This window comes from Embiotoca jacksoni, unplaced genomic scaffold (assembly GCF_022577435.1).
Source record: "Embiotoca jacksoni isolate LCO1_2020_lvr unplaced genomic scaffold, fEmbJac1.0.p SCAF_9, whole genome shotgun sequence".
NCBI lineage: Eukaryota > Metazoa > Chordata > Actinopteri > Embiotocidae > Embiotoca > Embiotoca jacksoni.
The window spans coordinates 4,250,271-4,269,560 of NW_027185447.1; the positions used below are offsets into that span (position 1 = coordinate 4,250,271).

The window sequence follows — 19,290 nt, forward strand, 5'->3', positions numbered from 1 at the left end:
ATTGGGCAGACAAAAACAAGCTTAATATTTTATTCACTGTATGTGTTTTTTTTAGATGCAGGATGAGATACAATAAACTATGCAGCTGATATAAATGCACTGAAGGTGCTTTCACACTGACATTGTTTGTTTGGTCTGGACTTCTGAACTTTTCAGTTTGTTCCAAACCAACATAGCAGGTGTGAAAGGCGCCTCGAACAATGGTCCGAACCACAGGATCAAAATTTGGTCAGACCAAAGGAGGTGGTCTCCGTCCGGTTCAAACGGAACTATGGTTACCGAACCGTGGTTCCGTTTGAACCGGACTGAAACCACCTTGTTTACAGTGTGAAAACACTTTTTGGATGGTTCGGACTTTTGGAGCAATCACAGAAAGTTGAGGCAGGCAAAAACACAACGAGATACAAAATAGAAAGATGGAAAAGAACCGGAATGAAAATAAAAATGAGTACTGGTAGCACACGAAGAGAGGAGGAGACAAAGCATTTAATTGTAATTTGGTCCAATAAAGAGATATCAAAACTCGACTTTGGAAAAATGCATAAATATGACAAAACTTTATTATTTTCTGAGTGAAAAAATAGGTTACTAATAGTAATCTCATAATAATAGTAGTGTTGTGGCAACAAGATAAATCTGTTTATAAATTTTCCTCCATTTAAATGGAAAAAGATGACAACACGCTGATGTCAGACGCACGCCCATAAACAAATCAATCAGTGTCACAGAATCGCAATGCAAAACCAAAATTAGCTGAATCAAATGTGTAGAATTTAACAAAAAAAATGAACTTCAGTCCAGACATTCAGGTGTGAAAAATGCTCAAAGTTGATTTCCACCCAGTGTCTGTGCATAAAACCAAGTCATTTAGTTTAGGTTTTTTTTCCTCTCTTTTGGGGTTCAGTATCCTGGATGGGGCTCCTTGGGGTGGTTGCTGAAGAGACTAACTCTCGTCCTTTTTACCCGACTAAATTATCTTAGTAAGGAAACAACACTCCTAGTTATGGATGCTTTTTAACTGTATGACAGACCATCTAATACACTATTATAAGCAGCCGGAGTAGTTAAGTCACACTCGGAAGGTTTAGCGTCGTAAGAGTTTAAGACATAATATACACAATTTACATTTTGCACCACATAGGCCGACAGAAAATACAAATAACAGAAATTCCCATTGGCTATTTTAACATGGTTAATTTCTGTGCTCATTTTAGGAAATGTTATGGCCATAACAGTGAATTGATTTTTCATTGAGAAATTGTGAATTTAGTAAAAAAAATTGTTTACTTAACTAACAAACATCTGAAAGTTTCAAATTGAAAATATGGTTTTCTTTCCTTCATGTAAACCAGATTAGTACAGTAAATGTATGATGTCAAATAGCTGACTTTATGTGAAACTGAATGTTCATGGTGATTTTTGCAATGCGGTTTACATCTGCAAAGAATCTGTCACATGAAAGCATAGTTTTACTTTTTACATGTCATCCCCCAAACATTTCATTTTGCTTTGGACTTCCCATAGAGCCGTTGGGATGTTGGGATGAAGTAAATTTACACCCCTCTCCTGTCCTCTCCTCTCTCTCCCTTCATCACCTCTCTTTTCCCAGACTCCTCGGTGGCAGTGCCGGTGTCGTGCGCCACCTTGTTTCCCATGGACCTCAGGGTGGGAGAGCGGGGGATGCGCCCTGGTTCGGACACGGCGCTCCTCACCCCGCTGCACCCGCCTTTACTCCTCTCCCCGTTCTCCCCACAACCCCGCACCTCCTTCTCCCAACAACAACTGCACCAGCAAATCCGGGTAAAGAATACAAACATATCATCTCTGTAAAGATTAAATGCAGTTTGTATTTTCTTACACACCGATCTTCTGTGACCATTTGCGTTATGTTGATATGATATAAATATGTGTGTGTTTGTGACGTAGTTTAATATGGAACAGAGGAGGCGAGAGCAGGAGCACCATGAGAAACAACAGGAGCTGCAGCAGCTAAAACACAAAGACAAGAGTCAACAAAGTGAGTCCACACACACACAAACACCAAAATGAAACGTCACCTTCTCTGACATGTTACTACAAGTTTCAATTAACATTTAACGTCATTTTTTTGCTGAGCTTTATATAAAACCATTTCCTCGTCTTTAAAAATAATTATGGCCCAGAGTGCCGATCGTGGTCAGAGAGGAAAGTCCCTGCAAAGAAACCCTATTCATCCGTGTTGAGCAGTGTTACTCCACTTTCAAAGGTGTTTGCTTTGAAATGAGAACTAAATATAACCTGACAAGTGGAGGTCCAACACTGGAGTTAAATATAGTTGTGGGTCTGGGCACATAAAGTCACTGGGTCAATATTGACTCGATCACTCCTAGCACCTGCTGTCACCTCTGTGCGCACACACACGCAGAAATAGAAGCAAACAAATGACCTCACATACAAATGCATCCATGCATGTATGCATGTCATACATATTTGCAGAAATTCCCCACAGAATTGTCTAGTTGCCTTTATGACATGTTTTAGTATTAGTCACTGATTATGTCCGGGACAAATATGAATACATTTTTGGCTGGGATTTTTCTTGGTTCTCCTTTCATGCTGTTGTAGTTAGTCCTTCTGTGTTTTTGACTGGCTAGTGTTGTTGATTGACAGGTGCAGTGGCGAGTTCCCTCGTGAAGCAGAAACTCCAGGAGGTGATTCTTAAGAAGCAGAAACAGGCGGCGCTGGAGAGAACTAACTCTCTGACTGCACCTCCCGTACCATACAGGTGACACAACGTGCACACAACTCTAAAATCTAAAGTTCAAACATGTCCGATATGATTATTTACCCGGGTGGTTGAACATATATTTGTTTTTGTGTGTTGTGTTTTCACAGAAATCTTGTCCCAGACCCGAGTGTGTCCTCTCAGTCTGTCGTTTCATCTCCGTCACAGCCTCCGTCAGACGGGTCAGAAGGGACGCCGCTGCGCAGAGCAGGTAAAACATCGGACACCCACCGCACATTTTGGCTTTACGAAGCTGTAATGTTCAGGACAAATATGATGAGGTTGTAAATTCAAGATACTGTGATAAATTACATCATGTTGTGAAAATCCAAAGACAATTGCTGAATAGCTTACATGCAACTTTTTCCTCCAATGTGACTTCAGAGGAGAGCATTTTTTTGTTTGTTTTTATGGTCTACGGATTTCTTTTCACTCACTACTTTATGCAACAGTAATCATATTTACATTCATCTGCAGTGTTGCACTATGTAACCTTTTATGAATTTGATTTGAAACTACTTACAGTAGATAAACAGACTTTTCTTCAAAGCTAGTCATGTATTTTGCCCACTTACATTTACTATGATCAGTAAGTCTGTCTCTAATACCTTTCAATCCCTTTAAAAGACAACCTTTTTCATGTTGTAATACCTAATGTCCATTCATAGGATTTTTTTCATTTGAGATTGTTAATGTTATTAGTTGCACTTGCGCTTTTCTGCTACGAAATGTTAAAATGTTTGCTGTGAACAGCAAGATTTCATTACCTGCAAACAAGTTTCTTGTTGGATTATAATGGTCAGCAACAGCAGGAGTTTTTTTTTTTTTTTTTTACATAATCACAATAAGTAACACTCCTCATGTTGCTCCAATTTGTCAGCATCTGAACCCAATCTGAAGGTCAAACACAAGCTGAAGAAACACCTCAACACCCGCAAGAGTCCGCTCACCCGCAAAGAGAGTGCCCCGCCCACTATCAAACACAGAGTACCCGACGCGCTGGGTAACCTGACACACACACTAACGCAAAACACAACATAATAGTAATGCATTATTGTTGCTTTAATCTTTGATTATTTCAGTGAATCAAACGGAGGATTTTATTCTTACTTGTGTGATAACATGTAGTGTAATTAGAATATAATCAAGATGCATAATCATATATAAACTCCCCCACTGCCTGTCTTTCCCCAGACTCGTCTCCAAGCAGCAGCAGCACTCCAGTCTCTGGCTGCAGCTCTCCGAATGACAGTCTGCCCAATGAGAACGGGCTGCTGCCATCTGCAGGCGGTCTCTCGCATGAGGTCAGCAAAGAAACACACAAATGCATTGTGTCCATTGTGACTACTTATAAAGGAAAACTACCCGAAACAACAATCTCATATAAGATTAGAGAAAGAAAGTAAAATACGCAATTTTTAACATCATACTAGTCGATGTGTGTCGACGTTTTGAGACGTAACCTCTTTGATAGAAAACTGGTTTGGGCAAATACGTTATAGTAGTTAAGAAATCATGATGAAGTTGGATAGATAGAGAGAAAGATTTGAAAAGACCAAAGTTGAAAAACAAAAATGTTTTGCCTTAGAGATAGAAAAACATTGAAATTTTAAACAACTAATCACAAGCTTTGATTGAAAAAAAAAAAAAAAAAGTTTCATGTACATTGGCTTTGGCGAGATGCTGAGTAATGATTAAATGTTTAAATCCATGACACAAGAGTGTGGGAACACTGCTTGTCAGCTGTTTATACATAATTCATTTAATCACAGAAAGTCACAGACAACAGAGCAACCTCTGTCACACCTGCTGTGGATGTGTGACTCATTACTCCCCAGTGTCAAGACACCTCAGGATAAACACCAGCTTCGGTTTCATCAGACCATACTGGTTTACATTACTGTAGATTTAGATTTTGTAAACACTGACATTTTGGCAGAAAATATTAAGAGAACGCAGTAAAGACAATTTGTGTTTCTACAGCTTAGCAAAAATCAAGGAGGGGTCTTTATTTCATGGAATTTCTCTTTTTCTCATAAAACAAAATTAAAGATTTTTAGTGGAGAATGTAGGTTAGAAAAGTGAATGGGTTATGAGCAAAATTATTTTTCAATATAAATGTATTATTTTTTTCATAGTAATTATGTTTGGCATTTCCAGGCCCAGAAGCTGCTGCTCAGAGATGGCACTCTGGCTAACTTCACCATCCAGAGTCCCTCCACTCTGCCCACCATCACACTTGGACTACCGGCCAACTCAAGGGTAAACACTGATTTGACTATGTTGACACAAAAGTTTGTGTTTTTTTTTAACACAGTGAGTGTAAAACTTAACCTTAAAAGTCCCAAATTGTATACATTCAGATCTCCATTTCTTTTTGATTATAAATTAGGTCAATGTGCCATTTAAATACTGTGAAAGAGTCAAAATGCTCAGTCCACAGAGATATGTACACAGCACAGCCTGTATTCAGCAACCACGCTGTTTGGATGTTCCATTTTGGACTTCTGTAGTTTGTGATATCACAAACTCACGCTCTTGTTATGTGTCCAGCCTGTTCTTGGTAGAGCTCCAGCATGAAGCTTAAGAGAGGAGATTTAAACTAAATTGAGAGGATATTTAGTACTTGTTAGTACACAAAAATATCTTATGGATTTCAAGACTGAATATAAAACACCAGAAAACTGTAAAATATGGGACCTTTAAAAGTTTGCGTCACCATGACTGGAAAATCTCAGTCAACTGAATGAATGCACATCAAATAAAGGAGGCATTGTTCTTAAAAATGCTGTTTCACTATGACATTAATACTTGTGAAATGTAAGTAGCTTGAGAGTTTTTATCATCAAAACTTAAATCATTTTGTGTCATGAAAACAGATCAACTTCTGTCGCCACACTAAATATAATTTATTATCATTGCTTAATGTCAGATAGCGTGTTTTCTTCAGCTACAAAGTTGTTGAACTGTGTGCAGGCTGAAGTAGAGCTGTCCTCTCTGAAGGTCGGCCGGGTTCCCGTGGTTACCGCCGGAGGCTCGCCAGTCTTTCTCCCCCTCAGCAGAGAGGATCAGGCCGGGATGAACCCTCACTTGCCTGTCATCATCCTGGAGCCCTCTGGACTGGTACACACTCCACTACTAACTGGTGAGATCCACACACACGGACACATACTTGTATCACTATATGTGCACTCAGGCATACTATGGGGCTAAAATCGCCACGATTTAGGATGTTAAAAGAAGTTGGCAAATTAACCCATATGCAGTACTTTCAACAACTTGAAGCCACTTTGTAAAGCAGTGGTTTTGTGACGGTATCGTCTGAAATGTCAGAGCACCATCCAGTGGCGACATTGAGAACATACTTCTTTTTTACATCTGCAAGTAAATTACTTTGTCATTGGTACATTGAAATTCTTTTCATCCACCACCATATATTTTTCTTTCATTTTAGTGGCTTTTATATTTAGTCAATGCAATAAATAACTTTACACCATCTTACACATACAAAACAATACAAATCAGTGTACAATGCAGCTCAGGGAAATTTGCATTTAAATTTGCATTTATTTATATTTATTTGTGTTTAAGCATAATGTGTCTGCACATTTCTTTGCCCACATATCGCATTTCTTTTGCTCCTCTTTTGACCCATTTCTCCCACCAGTTCCAGGCCTCGACTCTGTTCCGCTACAGTTTGCGCCCCAGTTAGACCACCTGTCTCCGGGAGGCGCTCATCCTCACAAGCCGCTGAGCAGAACGCGCTCTGAGCCACTTCCCCAGAGCCCCCGCGCCCTTCACACACATCTGCTCCAACAACAGCACAACACACAGCTACTGGAGAGGCTCAAACAGCAGACTTACCTGGGCAAGGTATCACTACACTCTGATCTGTATTAGTAAAAATCCTCAGTAAAAGCGTTTCCATGTTGGTCTTTTGCGCTCATACGTGTGACTCCCTTATTTCTGATTGATGCTGGAAGTGGGGTGAGATTTGGACATAGAATTTTGAAAAGTCTTGCTTAAATGTGGAACTACTACTGATATTCAAAGCTTTCTTGAGATTCTTGTAGTTAACCTTCTTACCACAACAATCCCAAAGTGGATCAACAATCTTAGATCTTGACACTACAGTTTAAACATTGAAACGCTGCTAAATTTTTGCATAGAGATGTCTTTTCTCTGACATCAAGCTTCACCAGCTTTTGCTAATTATGACCTCAAAGGCAGGTTTTTCACTAAGCACCTCAAATTTACACTCATCTTACCCTCACTTGTTAAGTGCACCTCGTCTCGGTTCAATATTGTCCGAAAAAATGTGTAAGTTGTAGGTTACTGTTACATCTCATGAGAAACATCAGCACTAGATCAACAATGTGCTGAGGTGCTTCTCAATTCCTCTGTCTGTATTTTTTCTACAAGTTTTACTCCATCATGCTTTCATCTGAATCCGATTTTTGTGATAGTGGACTTATATTTATCTGCGTTTTGCAAAATTGTTTACTGTCTAATAAAGTTTGAATGTGTGTGTATGTCCATGTTCAGCTGATGTCCAAGCCCAGCGAGAAGCCCAGACTGCATCAGATCCCTTCTGAGGATATGGACTCAGAGGAAGGTGGTGGGTCATCACCCACGGAGCCGACCTATCACAGCAGAGTGAGGGCGGAGTCTCTGAGGGAGGCGGAGCCAACAGCATCCAAGACCCATGAAGAGCAAATAAACCTGCAACATGCACTCATACTCAACCAGGTAATTTAAGACACAAATACACACTCACACGCACAAAAAAGCAGGTTGATGTAATACAACAGGACTGTTCTTCATCCAACAGTCCGGTAGATGGCGTCCTAACTCTTGCACTGATATGATCCTAGTTGCTATTGCAGGGTTTTGTGGTTTAACAAGTACTCATTACAACAAAGTGGTTATTTCAGAACGTTATGATGACAGGGTGCATGTACTGTAAGCTGAGCTATTATTCGTTCAGAGAATTTGTCAGTCACTGATCAGACAAACCACATTGTCAGGAGTCAGGTCCGGTTAAAGGAAAAGTTAAAAGAAATTTTTTAAAAAAGAGTAAAAAAATGGCTTCCAGATTTAGCAGTATACTTGACACTGACTGATCTACATTGTTCTTCATGGTACGGATCAGGTCAGAATGGAAAAATGAAACAATCTCAGATTTTATTGATATTAGGCTGCTGGAGCGGGTTCTGTGACTTCCATCACATAAAATCAGGATAAAAATGCATCACTTCGATAGAAAGTTGTACAGCTGCGTACCATATGGATGACAATGCAGCTAAATGTTTCTGCTCCAGAGTTTCTAACATGTAACTTTGTCTTCTTTTGTCTTCATAATATTGAACAATAATATGATGTCTACTATGTATATATATATATATATATATATATATATGACTTAATATGACTTAATATGACTCTCCATATGTGTCACTGCCACTAGTCGTTGCTATGGGAACAGCAGAAGCAGCTTCAACAGCTGCATCGACAAATGGAGACCCTGGCAGTGCCCATGTTACGCGTCAGCAGCGGTGCCGGGGTCGGGAGTGGTTTGGGTGTCCATCGGCCGCTGTCACGTACACAGTCTTCCCCAGCCTCCACCTCTCTCACCCTGCCTGAGAAACCCCTGAGCCTGGCCGCACAGGACTCCAGCAGCAAGCCGCGCTTCACCACGGGTGAGTCACACATGCTTTAACAGTATTATAATTTTCGGAACTACATTTCAAATACTGGGTGAGTTGGTGGCTCAGGCGTTATGACACTAATCGCAACCTCCATAGTCTCATTCCATAATTCATAAACTACCCCCAGAAATATTCATCCTATCGGAAAAGAAATACATTTCATAAACTCACAGCAGCAACAGGAGCACCATGTGCTGACCAGCAGTGGTAAATGTCTCGGATACGACAGGAATTACTGTCCATCTGAAGGGTACGTCACGGAAGGATGATTTTAAAATGTGAACAATAAATAAAGAAGAAACTTAGAAACAAAAGAGCAAATTCACAGTACAATTAAAGCTGTATTTGCAAAAATACTCTGTAGTTTGGTTAAAGGCAAGTATAAAACTGTATAATTTAAACATTGTAATTTAACATTCTTGGCCCTGTGATGGACTGGCGATCTGTCCAGGGTGAACCCTGCCTTCGCCCAAAGTGAGGTGGGATAGGCTGCAGCCCCCCGTGACCCTGTTCAGGATAAAGCGGGTATAGATAATGGATGGATGGATGGAATTTAACATTCTGGGGAATAGGCTTATTTGCCTTGTTGTTGAGCGTTAGATGAGATAATTGGTGTCACTCTTATGTTGCGGGTGTCCACTGTACTCCATAAACTCGCTGGTCTTACCCAGTAATCATTTCTCTTGATGAAACCACAAATTGCTGATCGGCAGATTTTTAAACATTAGATGAAACTTGAGTAGCTGTCCCCTTACTGCTTTTCACCTGTATGCTAAACTAAGCTAAGCTAAGATGATTGCTTGTTGTTTCTAGCTAGTGCACAGTCAAAAGAGTGGTACAAATCTTCTCATCTATCTCTCAGCTATTAAGCGGATAAACTGATTTCTCAAAATGTCTATTGAGGGCCAAAAAACATTATTTTCGAGGTAGAACTGGGTTGGCAGTGACAGAGCATTTGTTAATCCACATTATTCCAAAAATTTCAGTCCTTGGGATCATAAGCAATTAAAGTCTGAAAAAAACTTTGTAGGTGTTAGTCTAATACTTGTCTAATATGAAGCAAATTAAAGAAATGATTTTAATTTTCTGTCCCTGTCCTTCTCAGGCCTCTTGAAGGACCGAAGAACTGTAAAACAAAATAGAAACCTACCAACATAGAAATGTTTCTGTCTTGGAAAGTTATAAAGCAGATATAAGTGGCAATAAAACCCCAAATGCCATAAATATGTTGATTATAAACATATGAAAAATAAATCCGTGTCCAGCTGCATAATTTGTATAAAATGTTGATGTAAATTATTTTGTGTGTGTGTGTGTGTGTGTGTGTGTGTGTGTGTGTGTGTGTGTGTGTGTGTGTGCAGGCCTAGTGTATGACTCGCAAATGCTAAAGCACCAATGTACGTGTGGAGATAACAGCAGTCACCCAGAGCATGCTGGGAGGATACAGAGCATCTGGTCCCGACTACAGGAGAGAGGACTGAGGGGACAGTGTGAGGTACAACACGCAACACACACACATGATACTGCATCAGTAATGTTGTTAGGGAGGTGCAAAATTTGCTAAGACACTGTATAAATTATCCATATGTATATGATTTCTAACATGATGTCCTGTTCCTGGCCCTCAAGGCTGCAATGTAGGTGTGTTTTGTCTCTTTCTGCCTAAAATATTCCATATAGAAATATTTAAAGAGATGTTATATCCCCATACAGAGTATTCGGGGTCGTAAAGCCACTCTGGAGGAGCTGCAGTCCGTCCATACAGAGCGCCATGTGTTGCTGTACGGCACCAACCCGCTGAACAGACTCAAACTGGACAACCGTAAACTGGCCGGTATGCCACTTCTCCGACTGACGGATTTATAAAACTATTTTTTCTGAGCCGAATCGTGATTTGAAAAGGATATCCAGTGATCCGGATTAAAAGTGATCAGGAAGAACAATAAAACCAGTGCTCCAATTGTTTTACAATTCTGACAGTAGTTTTGTCCTCGAATTATGTTAATTAAATTAAGAAGATATTGTAAATTTGTGATGGAGCTACATACAGCCGCATAACAAGAGTTCTCTCATGGTCTAAATAATTTAATTGTAGGCAGGTTATTCAAAGTAATCACAGTAGCTTTTTGTTTTTCTATTAGCCCTAATAGAAATTTTTTATTATTCTAACAAACATAAGAAAAACTTGTTATGTGTACATATTTTTTTAAATAAATGAAGGTTTGTGTTTCTATTGTTTCAGGAATCCTCTCTCAAAGGATGTTTGTGATGTTGCCATGCGGTGGTGTCGGGGTAAGAGCAAACACGCATCTCTATTTGTGTTCCTAATTCTCCTAAAGCTCTTAATGAATGCACCACAATCCACCACAATCACTGCACTGATGAAAGATGATACTGTTTCAAAGAAAAGCAACAAAGACAAGCGCAAGAAAATGACAAGAAAGACAGAAATAAAGAAAGGATAATAAAGAGGGAAAGAGAGCTGGCTCGGCCCGATGCTAACGTTCGCCTGACAGTCCGTGTCGAACCATGACAAGTCAGACTAATGAGAACAACATGTCCGTGACCAGGGATGAAAGAAATGCCTCGGATTTCATTGTCCGAGCCAGATGGACAGCCATGCCAGTTTGTGAACAAACAGAGGACAGAAAAAAACAGAATGGAAAGAAAAATTACTGGCAAATATGGATCTGGCATTTAAGTGACATTTTTTTCTCTTTAGTAACATCCATGCAAGAAAGTTTTCTTTCACAGAGTTTGTTTTCGAGATAGCCAGGATTTACTGAGCAATAAAAATAAAAGATAATATCACATTTATGTGTAAGTGTGGATATGTTTGTTTTAATTCTCTTCATCATTCGTCTTTTGATTGACAGGTTGATAATGACACCATCTGGAATGAGTCGCACACCTCCACGGCGTCACGCATGGCGGCAGGCAGCGTCGTTGAGCTGTCGTTCAGAGTGGGCAAAGGAGAGCTAAAGGTAAGAAGCTAAACGCTGCAGTCGTTCAATACTTGACGTGGTACAGTGTCAAAGACTCAGACACAAGAGGAACACAAACGTAATTTTCCCCAGGTCACACAAGGTTAGAAATGAGGAAGTGAATAGATTTCGTTGTCTCAACTCCCAAGTTTTAATTCCTTTTCTTTTGCAGCTTTAGTTTAGATCACCTGCCTTAGTAGTCATCATGACAACTGAGGCATTAACAAAACTGCTATGTAGTCAAAGTCTGGTGTGTCAAACTCTGGAATTGGTAACGGATACCCTTGAAATGCTTCGGAAAGCCTTTGTCAATGAAGCAATGAGGCGGGCGAGGTGTTTTGAATGACATTCCTGTTTAAGAGTGTCAGAACGTCACTGTCCAAGAACGAGAAAGGCTCATCAGTTCAGGAATCAACACCGAGTTCTACTGTGACGTTCTGACGCGTCTGAGGGAAAACAGTCAGTGCAAACGTCTCGAACTGTGACGCGATGGCACTTAGGTTCGTCAACATCAAAAATTTCTCATCCTTCATCTCATCCATCAAATTTGATGTGCACTCTCTGCTCAAGTTTCAACTCCATGTTGAAATTGCAAATGCACTTTTACTGCTAGTCAAAAAAAAACATATAGCAGAGGTGCTGATTTTTATCAAGCAACGCAAACGCTACAAAAACTTGAATGTAACTTACTCGAAAGTTCTTGCTTCCTCATTGCTACATGTGCATTGCTGTGCTGCATACTATTCATGCCCAACAAGAATACATTTTTTGATCACACCTCGTATGTCAGCAATAATGATGGATGTAATAAAGGTTACTATATAGTTATAATATTAGAAGGTATGGCTATCATGATGTCAGTAAGTCAAAACTTACACAATAAACAACAGCTTTGTAACTTTGGAGCTGGTAGCTTCTTTTTGGAGTGGTTGTTCCTATACGTTAAAGGTCAGAGAGAAACATCAACTTCAGGCAAATCAAAGTTCCTCCCCTGCCTAAGGACTCTAACCACTTAAAAGATGAATGAGTTTGAAGGAAGAATTTTCCTGTCTCACGGTGGGCTCAATTTTCTTCCTTTCCTCTTTGCAATTGTTAAAAGTCCAGAAATAAACATGAAATGATTCTCTTTTTTTGTTATTCTAAATGGTCAAATGTAAACATTAGTAAAAAGAATTTTGTGGCTGGCAAGTTTAATCCAAAAGGTTTTGACCTCCAACAAAACCCCAAAATAGCAAACAGAAATCACCGCTGCACTGCACCACAACCACAGTGGAACCACTCCAGTACCTCCATTCCAGAAACTATACATGTTGTAGGCAGTGTATACTATACATACTAATTTACAAGGCAACATAAGAAGTATCACAAAAAGCCTCTGTTGTGGTCAAACATTGCCAGAACATATAATCATCTGGTGTGTTCATGAAATTTCTTCTGTTACGCTTTTAGTATTGTCATGTGGGATAATAACAATGATTCACAATGGTTGACCAGATTCACCTCACTGGTTTATAAAAACTGAGATTGAGCTTCAAACCAAATCAATGCAGGGATTCAGGGTTATTTAAATGGAAGAATGGAAACCTACTGTACATCTATAAACACAAGGAACACTGATGGAAGCAAACTTCATGCAAAGCAGGAAACAGCCACTCTTTCTGTTAGAGACCTTTCAGTCAACCTCAAAAAGATACATTGTGAATTTTGGCAGGGGGATTGTGCAAGTAAGCGGGAGGTTTCTTCATTCATGTGCTCTTAATCTTTTACATTCCCGTACATCATAAAAACCAGTAAAGTAGAAGGATTGTATTTTCTTAACTTTACACTTAGCTCATCACATTCAGTGAAACACTAACGGCATCTTCCTCTTCTACACAGAATGGCTTTGCTGTGGTCAGACCACCGGGGCATCACGCAGATCCCTCCAACCCAATGTAAGTGTGTGTGTGTGTGTGTGTGTGTGTGTGTGTGTGTGTGTGTGTGTGTGTGTGTGTGGCAGATGCTCAGCCCGACCACAGTTAGTTTTCCTATTCGTACTGTACTGTCAGCAGCTTCTCTGTGGAGGAAGACAAAGTGGACAAAATTCAGAAGATAGTGTTTTTTGAATTCGTGTTGTTTTTTTGTTTTTTTTGTACTCATCTATCCTGAAGATAATCCTGTACAGCCACTGTATTGTTCTCTGTTTTACATTTTTGGCATGAAGTACTGCACAAATGTGAGGTCTTTAAGAAAAGTAAAGTAAATATGTTTTCCAAAAAATATTTTAACGAATACTGTTCTTGGGGAGGATGGAAAAACATTTTAACATTAAAACATCACCTTCTCCCCCGGTACACATACTGCAGATTGTTTCAAGCACATTAAAGAGCTTGCTACATTTCTTCTGTCGATGCAGGCTGGTTGTGATCAGGTCTATGTTGGGCAATACCATCTGTTACAGGATTCCACGCCGGTTTTTGTCAGTGAAGCTAGTTCTTCAATACTCCGGATGTGTGTTTGGAGTCATTTTCATGCTGCAGGATGAGTTTAGGACCAGTCAGATGCCTCCTGATGTTACATGCCTATACTAAGAGACATTCAGTGTTTTTTTTATTTTCTATTAAAGTCTTCTGTCTTTAAACTTCACACTCTGTATGTGTCTATTAGGGGTTTCTGTTACTTCAACTCTGTGGCCATCGCTGCTAAGCAGCTCCAACACAAGCTCAGCGTCAGCAAGATCCTCATTGTTGACTGGGTAAGATGTCGTATTGACTCTGGACTCATACTACTGCTGATGTTTATATAAATAAGGAGCCACTGTGAGACTCCTGTCATACTTGTTTGTCCTCAGAGCATATCTGTGAATTTATTTCCTGTGGATCTTCTAATTATTCTATTAATAATTCATTGCCTGGTCAGGATGTTCACCATGGTAATGGCACCCAGGAGATCTTTTACAGCGACTCCAGCGTGCTCTACATCTCGCTTCATCGCTATGACGATGGCAACTTCTTTCCTGGCAGTGGGTCGCCAGCGGAGGTGAGTGACACCCAGGACACTTTGTATCCAATAGTACCACAAGAATTAAATCCAACTAAGTAAAGCTTTGGGTTTAGGTCGGTTCTGGAGCCGGTGAGGGCTTCAACGTGAATGTGGCGTGGACCGGAGGACTGGACCCACCGATGGGAGATGCTGAGTACCTCGCTGCATTCAGGTACAACCAACTCCTGCTCTGTTCAAACACAAGCTTACAGGACAAGAGAGATGGGTGACAAATTACTCTGTAGGGATGAACACTATCTCATGATGCAACAAAATCTATATTTCGTGGTTCAGCTGGGTTGAGATCTTGTTACCACGGTGAATATGATTATAATTCACGTGATTGTCACTCACCCTTAGTACTCTTTATGGAAGTATTTGTGTTCATTACACTACGTTACGTTCTTTAAGTTGTTACTCGTCTGTTTATTAGTTCTCAGATTCAATTGGCTACATTAAAACAATGTTGTTGTTTTTTAACCGTTTTGCCGTAGCTCCTTTTCCATGAAGAATAAAAACAATTCAAAGTGTTTAGAAAATGAGCAAAAACTGTTTTTCTTTGTTTCAGCATGCTGTGGAAGTTAAAACATATTGAAAGTCTTTAATTCATGTTGAGGATGTGGAGTTTAAGGCAACAGTCAAAAAGTCTACAATAGTTTTCCCACCACCTGTGATCCAGTTCTGATTGATCCGGATAAGGATATTCAGCGCTGTAATCAAACAATTTCCTTTTCACTGAGCCACAACAAACACACTAGCTGATCAGAGACTCAGCTTCACATAGCCTCTGACGTACTTCTTACGTAATTAATAATCCTTGTCATTTGGGCAGCATGTGTCTGGCGCTCCCTGTTTCCAATAACCTCAGATGTTTTACAGTAAATGGTCTCCAGGTCTTGTGTTTGACAGATTGCGGAGCGTTACTTCCTGCTGGTGGGTTGGATAATTGTCACTGGTGGGTGTTTAGCACCAATAAAGTTTCAGTCGTGTGGGCTTTTTGGTTGTCTGGTGCATCCAACCCCAAGGAAACCGCACGGTTACTGGAAAAGGAGGCAGAGAGACGAGGTGGCAGACATAAGGGGGGGAAAACTGTGCACATGCACGCAAGCATGCATATGTTTATATACAGTACAAGCATGCAACTTCAAACATACTCAAGAATGCAAATTGCAAAAGACCTGCCACCTTCAGTATACAGTAACACAAGCTCCTTCTCTGTGTGATTTATTCTCATAATCCTGTTTATTAGGGAGACTAAGGAAAACTTCTTTGATGGTATTTAGCCAAACACTGATTCCCTGCTTGTTTCAGGACTGGCACTGCGTGCATGACCCTGACCTCTGACCTTTATATGGAGCAAAGCAGCAGAGAGACAGATTTAACAATGGTAATAATTCAAAGTGGGAGAGTGCAGGGGGGGGGGGGGGGGTGCACCCAGTACCCAGTGTGTTTGAGATTGAACAGAAAACATTGATGGCAGTAACACGTTCAATTTTGCCCAAATTTAAACTTTTACAATTTTTTATTTGCTATACAAGAAAAAATGTCAAATATTCATTAGCCATCTGTTTGTATGTTGTCCTATCAACAGTGATTGTAGCAAATGAGATTTGATAGCCAGATTTAGATATGACCTTTTCTATAATGTGTATATTGTGTGTATTGAATTGCCTAACATGACGTTTTCAGTTCTCTCCGCCCAAAATGTAAAATCTAATTTGGCCCATGGTGGACTGGGTCATGCTGGCTTCATTGTTTGGTTTTCATGGTGAAAGACCTCCCCAAAGTTTTAGAAGTTTAAGAGTTTCTGTGTGTTTGCAGTGAGAGAGAGGTTTGGACCTTCCAGAGCTTGATATCATAATGAAATACAGAAAATTACTGTTTAGTTTCAAATTTAAAAAAGGAAAATGTTTAAAACATTCTCCAAAGTCAACAGATTTCAGGAAAATAGAGAAGGACGTGCCGCCTCAAGTTCAATGGTAATAATGCCGGTCATATGGCCGCGTATTCAAATGTGAACCTAATGTAAGTTGTGAGGAATTCTCTATTTGATTTAATCTGCCTGGATGCCCAGATGTTGAGAGTTCACCACTTTAAATCTATTCAGATAATTGTCTGCTCCGTTGTAGAAAATAATAATAATACTGATGATATAAAGTAATACTGACGTTACGGTGTGAGCTGAGTCGGGATTGACAGATTCCAAGTGAATGCTAATAATACATTTGTACCAATGCAGTAAAACAGAAAAACAGAATTTGCCTCCTGCACAGATGAAAAAGAAATGTGGATAGAAGAAGAAATTCAACAAAGATGGTTGTCAACGGAGGTTTTTGCAATTGCATGGTTAGTGTCTCAGCCACCTGGAAGACAGATGAATAGTGCAGTTTAATTGTGTAGCCCACTGACTAGGCCTAACATTTCACCAATCATCAACCCATTCAAAGTGTAGCTGACTGATAGTGGATTTTTAGGGCCAAAGCTAATACGATATTATAAATTGTTATCAATAAATTCTGGTATTAGCCAATATTCATACGGTATATATACAGTACATGTAAACATACTTTGTGAAAAGATTCCTGAAATGTGGTTATGAAACACTGACATAATTTACTACTATAATTTGCGAGCTCGTTCATGCAGTCGACTCAAGCTGCTCTGCATCATGTAATATAATCATCAAAAACGAACACACCCTCCCAATTTTGATGATCTATTTAAGCTGTAAAAATTTCCCCTCTCACGCTTTCGCCCGCCAACGACACTGCTGCCCTGCGTCAAGACTGCCGCATACACGTTCAGCCCCACCCAACATCCACCTGCAGCCACAGGGAGGTTCAGTTATTAAGTCATCACTTTCCAATACCTCCAAGTAATTACATCTACAGGGAGTGATAAGGCCAAAGCCGAGACGCCAAACTCGAACTATGTTCTGCTGCAGCAATAAATATTTCAAATGTGAGTTGTCTGACTGAACTATAACAATTGTGAAAAAAAGCCAGCTCGTATATCAGTTTGTCACTTTAGAAAAATATTTTAAAGCCTGTATGACCAGAAAAGAGCTGTTAATATATCTGTATGTTTAGAGAATAGGTTCAAAATAAGTAAATAACTGTGTTGCACTCACTGAAATCATTTTGAGCAGTTTTAAAAGAAAATGTCTCGTGAGGATTGCTATTATTATTATCATGATTAGCCTGTCGGTCTACATAATCTCTTTTAAGGCCCTAATGGGGAGGTTCTTTGCCTTAACTACTTAAAAAGAGCATTTTTCTTTTTATGAAGTAAAAATCTAAAAGACCCCCACCCATGGCTTGCACAAGTAATTAATAAAGTTTTCAAATGTCTGAAGGCTCTGCGGAAAAAAAAAAGAAGTGTGGAGGCTGTTTTATGGAATGCATTTTATGGGTTAAAGTTTGTGAGTGCTTCAGCTTCAGAGGGAGAGCTTTGTTGCATTTTCACCTTATCCTTCACTCTCACCCCCCTTATTTTCCATCACCCCAAACCCTCACCACCACCCAACACACACACACACACACACACACACACACACACACACACACACACACACACACACACACACACACACACACACACACACACACACACACATTCTCGCCCTCTTCCTGTCCTCCCTTGATTGATCTTTAATAAGCGTTCCCTCCTCTCCTCCGCCTCCCCTCCTTCCCTCCATCTTTCCATTAGTTTGTCTGCAGTTTCTCTCTCTGGGGGGACCGTGGCAGCTTTAATGGGTCTACAGGGGAGGTGGGGTTGGGTTTTGCGGTTGTGTGTGTGTGTGTGTGTGTGTGTGTGTGTGTGTGTGTGTGTGTGTGTGTGTGTGTGTGTGTGTGTGTGTGTGTGAGGCGTGTTTGCAAGCTCTTTCTTCATGTCCATATCGTGAAGATAACGTTTAGGCCTGCTTTATGGATTCTTTTGGTGAAACAAAACTTAACACCACCGACATGATGACAGATTACTTCCGCTACGTGAGTTGTATATGTCTTTATGTTGGACATTTGCAGGTATATGCTCATTCTGGAGCATGTTTGTGTGTTTTATCTCTGTGTATCCTCATCTTTGTCTATGAGCTCATGTTGTCCATCTGCATGCAGTCATGACAGCGCTATGTGTTTGGATATGGGCATGTGTGCTTACATATGTGTGTTTGTGTGTGGATGAAGGGGAGGGAGGGAGGTCTCCAAAGTCCCCAGGCAGAATAATGAAGGTAAATGGATCCCAGATGGACTGCTTTTCCTCTTCTCTCTGTGTTGTCAATGACGTGAGGAGAGTGACAAGCCTCTAATGGGAAACAGACTCAAACAGTGCGGGTTTGAACTTCGCCGACAGCAACAAGCCGCAGAGTCGAGCCTCCCTCCACCTCTGGACAGCACTGCTTTCTTCCAAATAACAATAGCATCAAGGACATTTTCATCTGTGCAGCTATTAGAGCTGACAGAACAATATGACTTTGTCGAGCAGACGTGTCTCACTCGAGGCTATGCAGCTTCTCCAACAGAGAAAACAATAGTCCTTTGTCAGCTCTGTTCAGCTGCTGAGTCTGGGATCAGCCAAACCTTGGTTTCACTTGTCATGTTAATGACTTCTTTTGATTGGATCATAAATATTTGTCATCTCCAGTAGACTGCCCAGTTTGGAAATGCCCAGTTTGAGTTGAAAACAGCTACATTTCACTAAATATTAGGGACAAACAGATGAAATAAATCCATGTTAGAGTTTGTCAGTGACTTATTAACCACTGAATCAACTGAGGTGTGGGTTGCAACTGCTCGTGAAAGTTCAATTTCTATGG

The 19,290-nt window shown here is 40.2% G+C and overlaps 1 protein-coding gene across 7 annotated transcripts in view; it reads left to right on the forward strand.

Moving 5' to 3' along the window:
* The window catches only part of hdac7a (histone deacetylase 7a), a 65,842-nt gene that overhangs the window by 38,384 nt on the left and 8,168 nt on the right, over positions 1-19,290 (forward strand). For 6 of the 7 annotated variants that reach the window (XM_069140966.1, XM_069140968.1, XM_069140970.1 and 3 more), the window contains 19 exons: positions 1,610-1,800; positions 1,927-2,017; positions 2,650-2,764; positions 2,875-2,975; positions 3,645-3,767; positions 3,959-4,068; positions 4,925-5,026; positions 5,741-5,909; positions 6,432-6,637; positions 7,310-7,513; positions 8,232-8,463; positions 9,834-9,967; positions 10,186-10,306; positions 10,715-10,764; positions 11,349-11,456; positions 13,335-13,390; positions 14,103-14,190; positions 14,355-14,474; positions 14,552-14,649. In XM_069140966.1, the coding sequence (XP_068997067.1) occupies positions 1,610-1,800; positions 1,927-2,017; positions 2,650-2,764; positions 2,875-2,975; positions 3,645-3,767; positions 3,959-4,068; positions 4,925-5,026; positions 5,741-5,909; positions 6,432-6,637; positions 7,310-7,513; positions 8,232-8,463; positions 9,834-9,967; positions 10,186-10,306; positions 10,715-10,764; positions 11,349-11,456; positions 13,335-13,390; positions 14,103-14,190; positions 14,355-14,474; positions 14,552-14,649 (2,419 nt within the window). The remainder of the gene's footprint in view (positions 1-1,609; positions 1,801-1,926; positions 2,018-2,649; positions 2,765-2,874; positions 2,976-3,644; positions 3,768-3,958; positions 4,069-4,924; positions 5,027-5,740; positions 5,910-6,431; positions 6,638-7,309; positions 7,514-8,231; positions 8,464-9,833; positions 9,968-10,185; positions 10,307-10,714; positions 10,765-11,348; positions 11,457-13,334; positions 13,391-14,102; positions 14,191-14,354; positions 14,475-14,551; positions 14,650-19,290) is intronic. The other variant, XM_069140967.1, reaches the window with a different exon arrangement.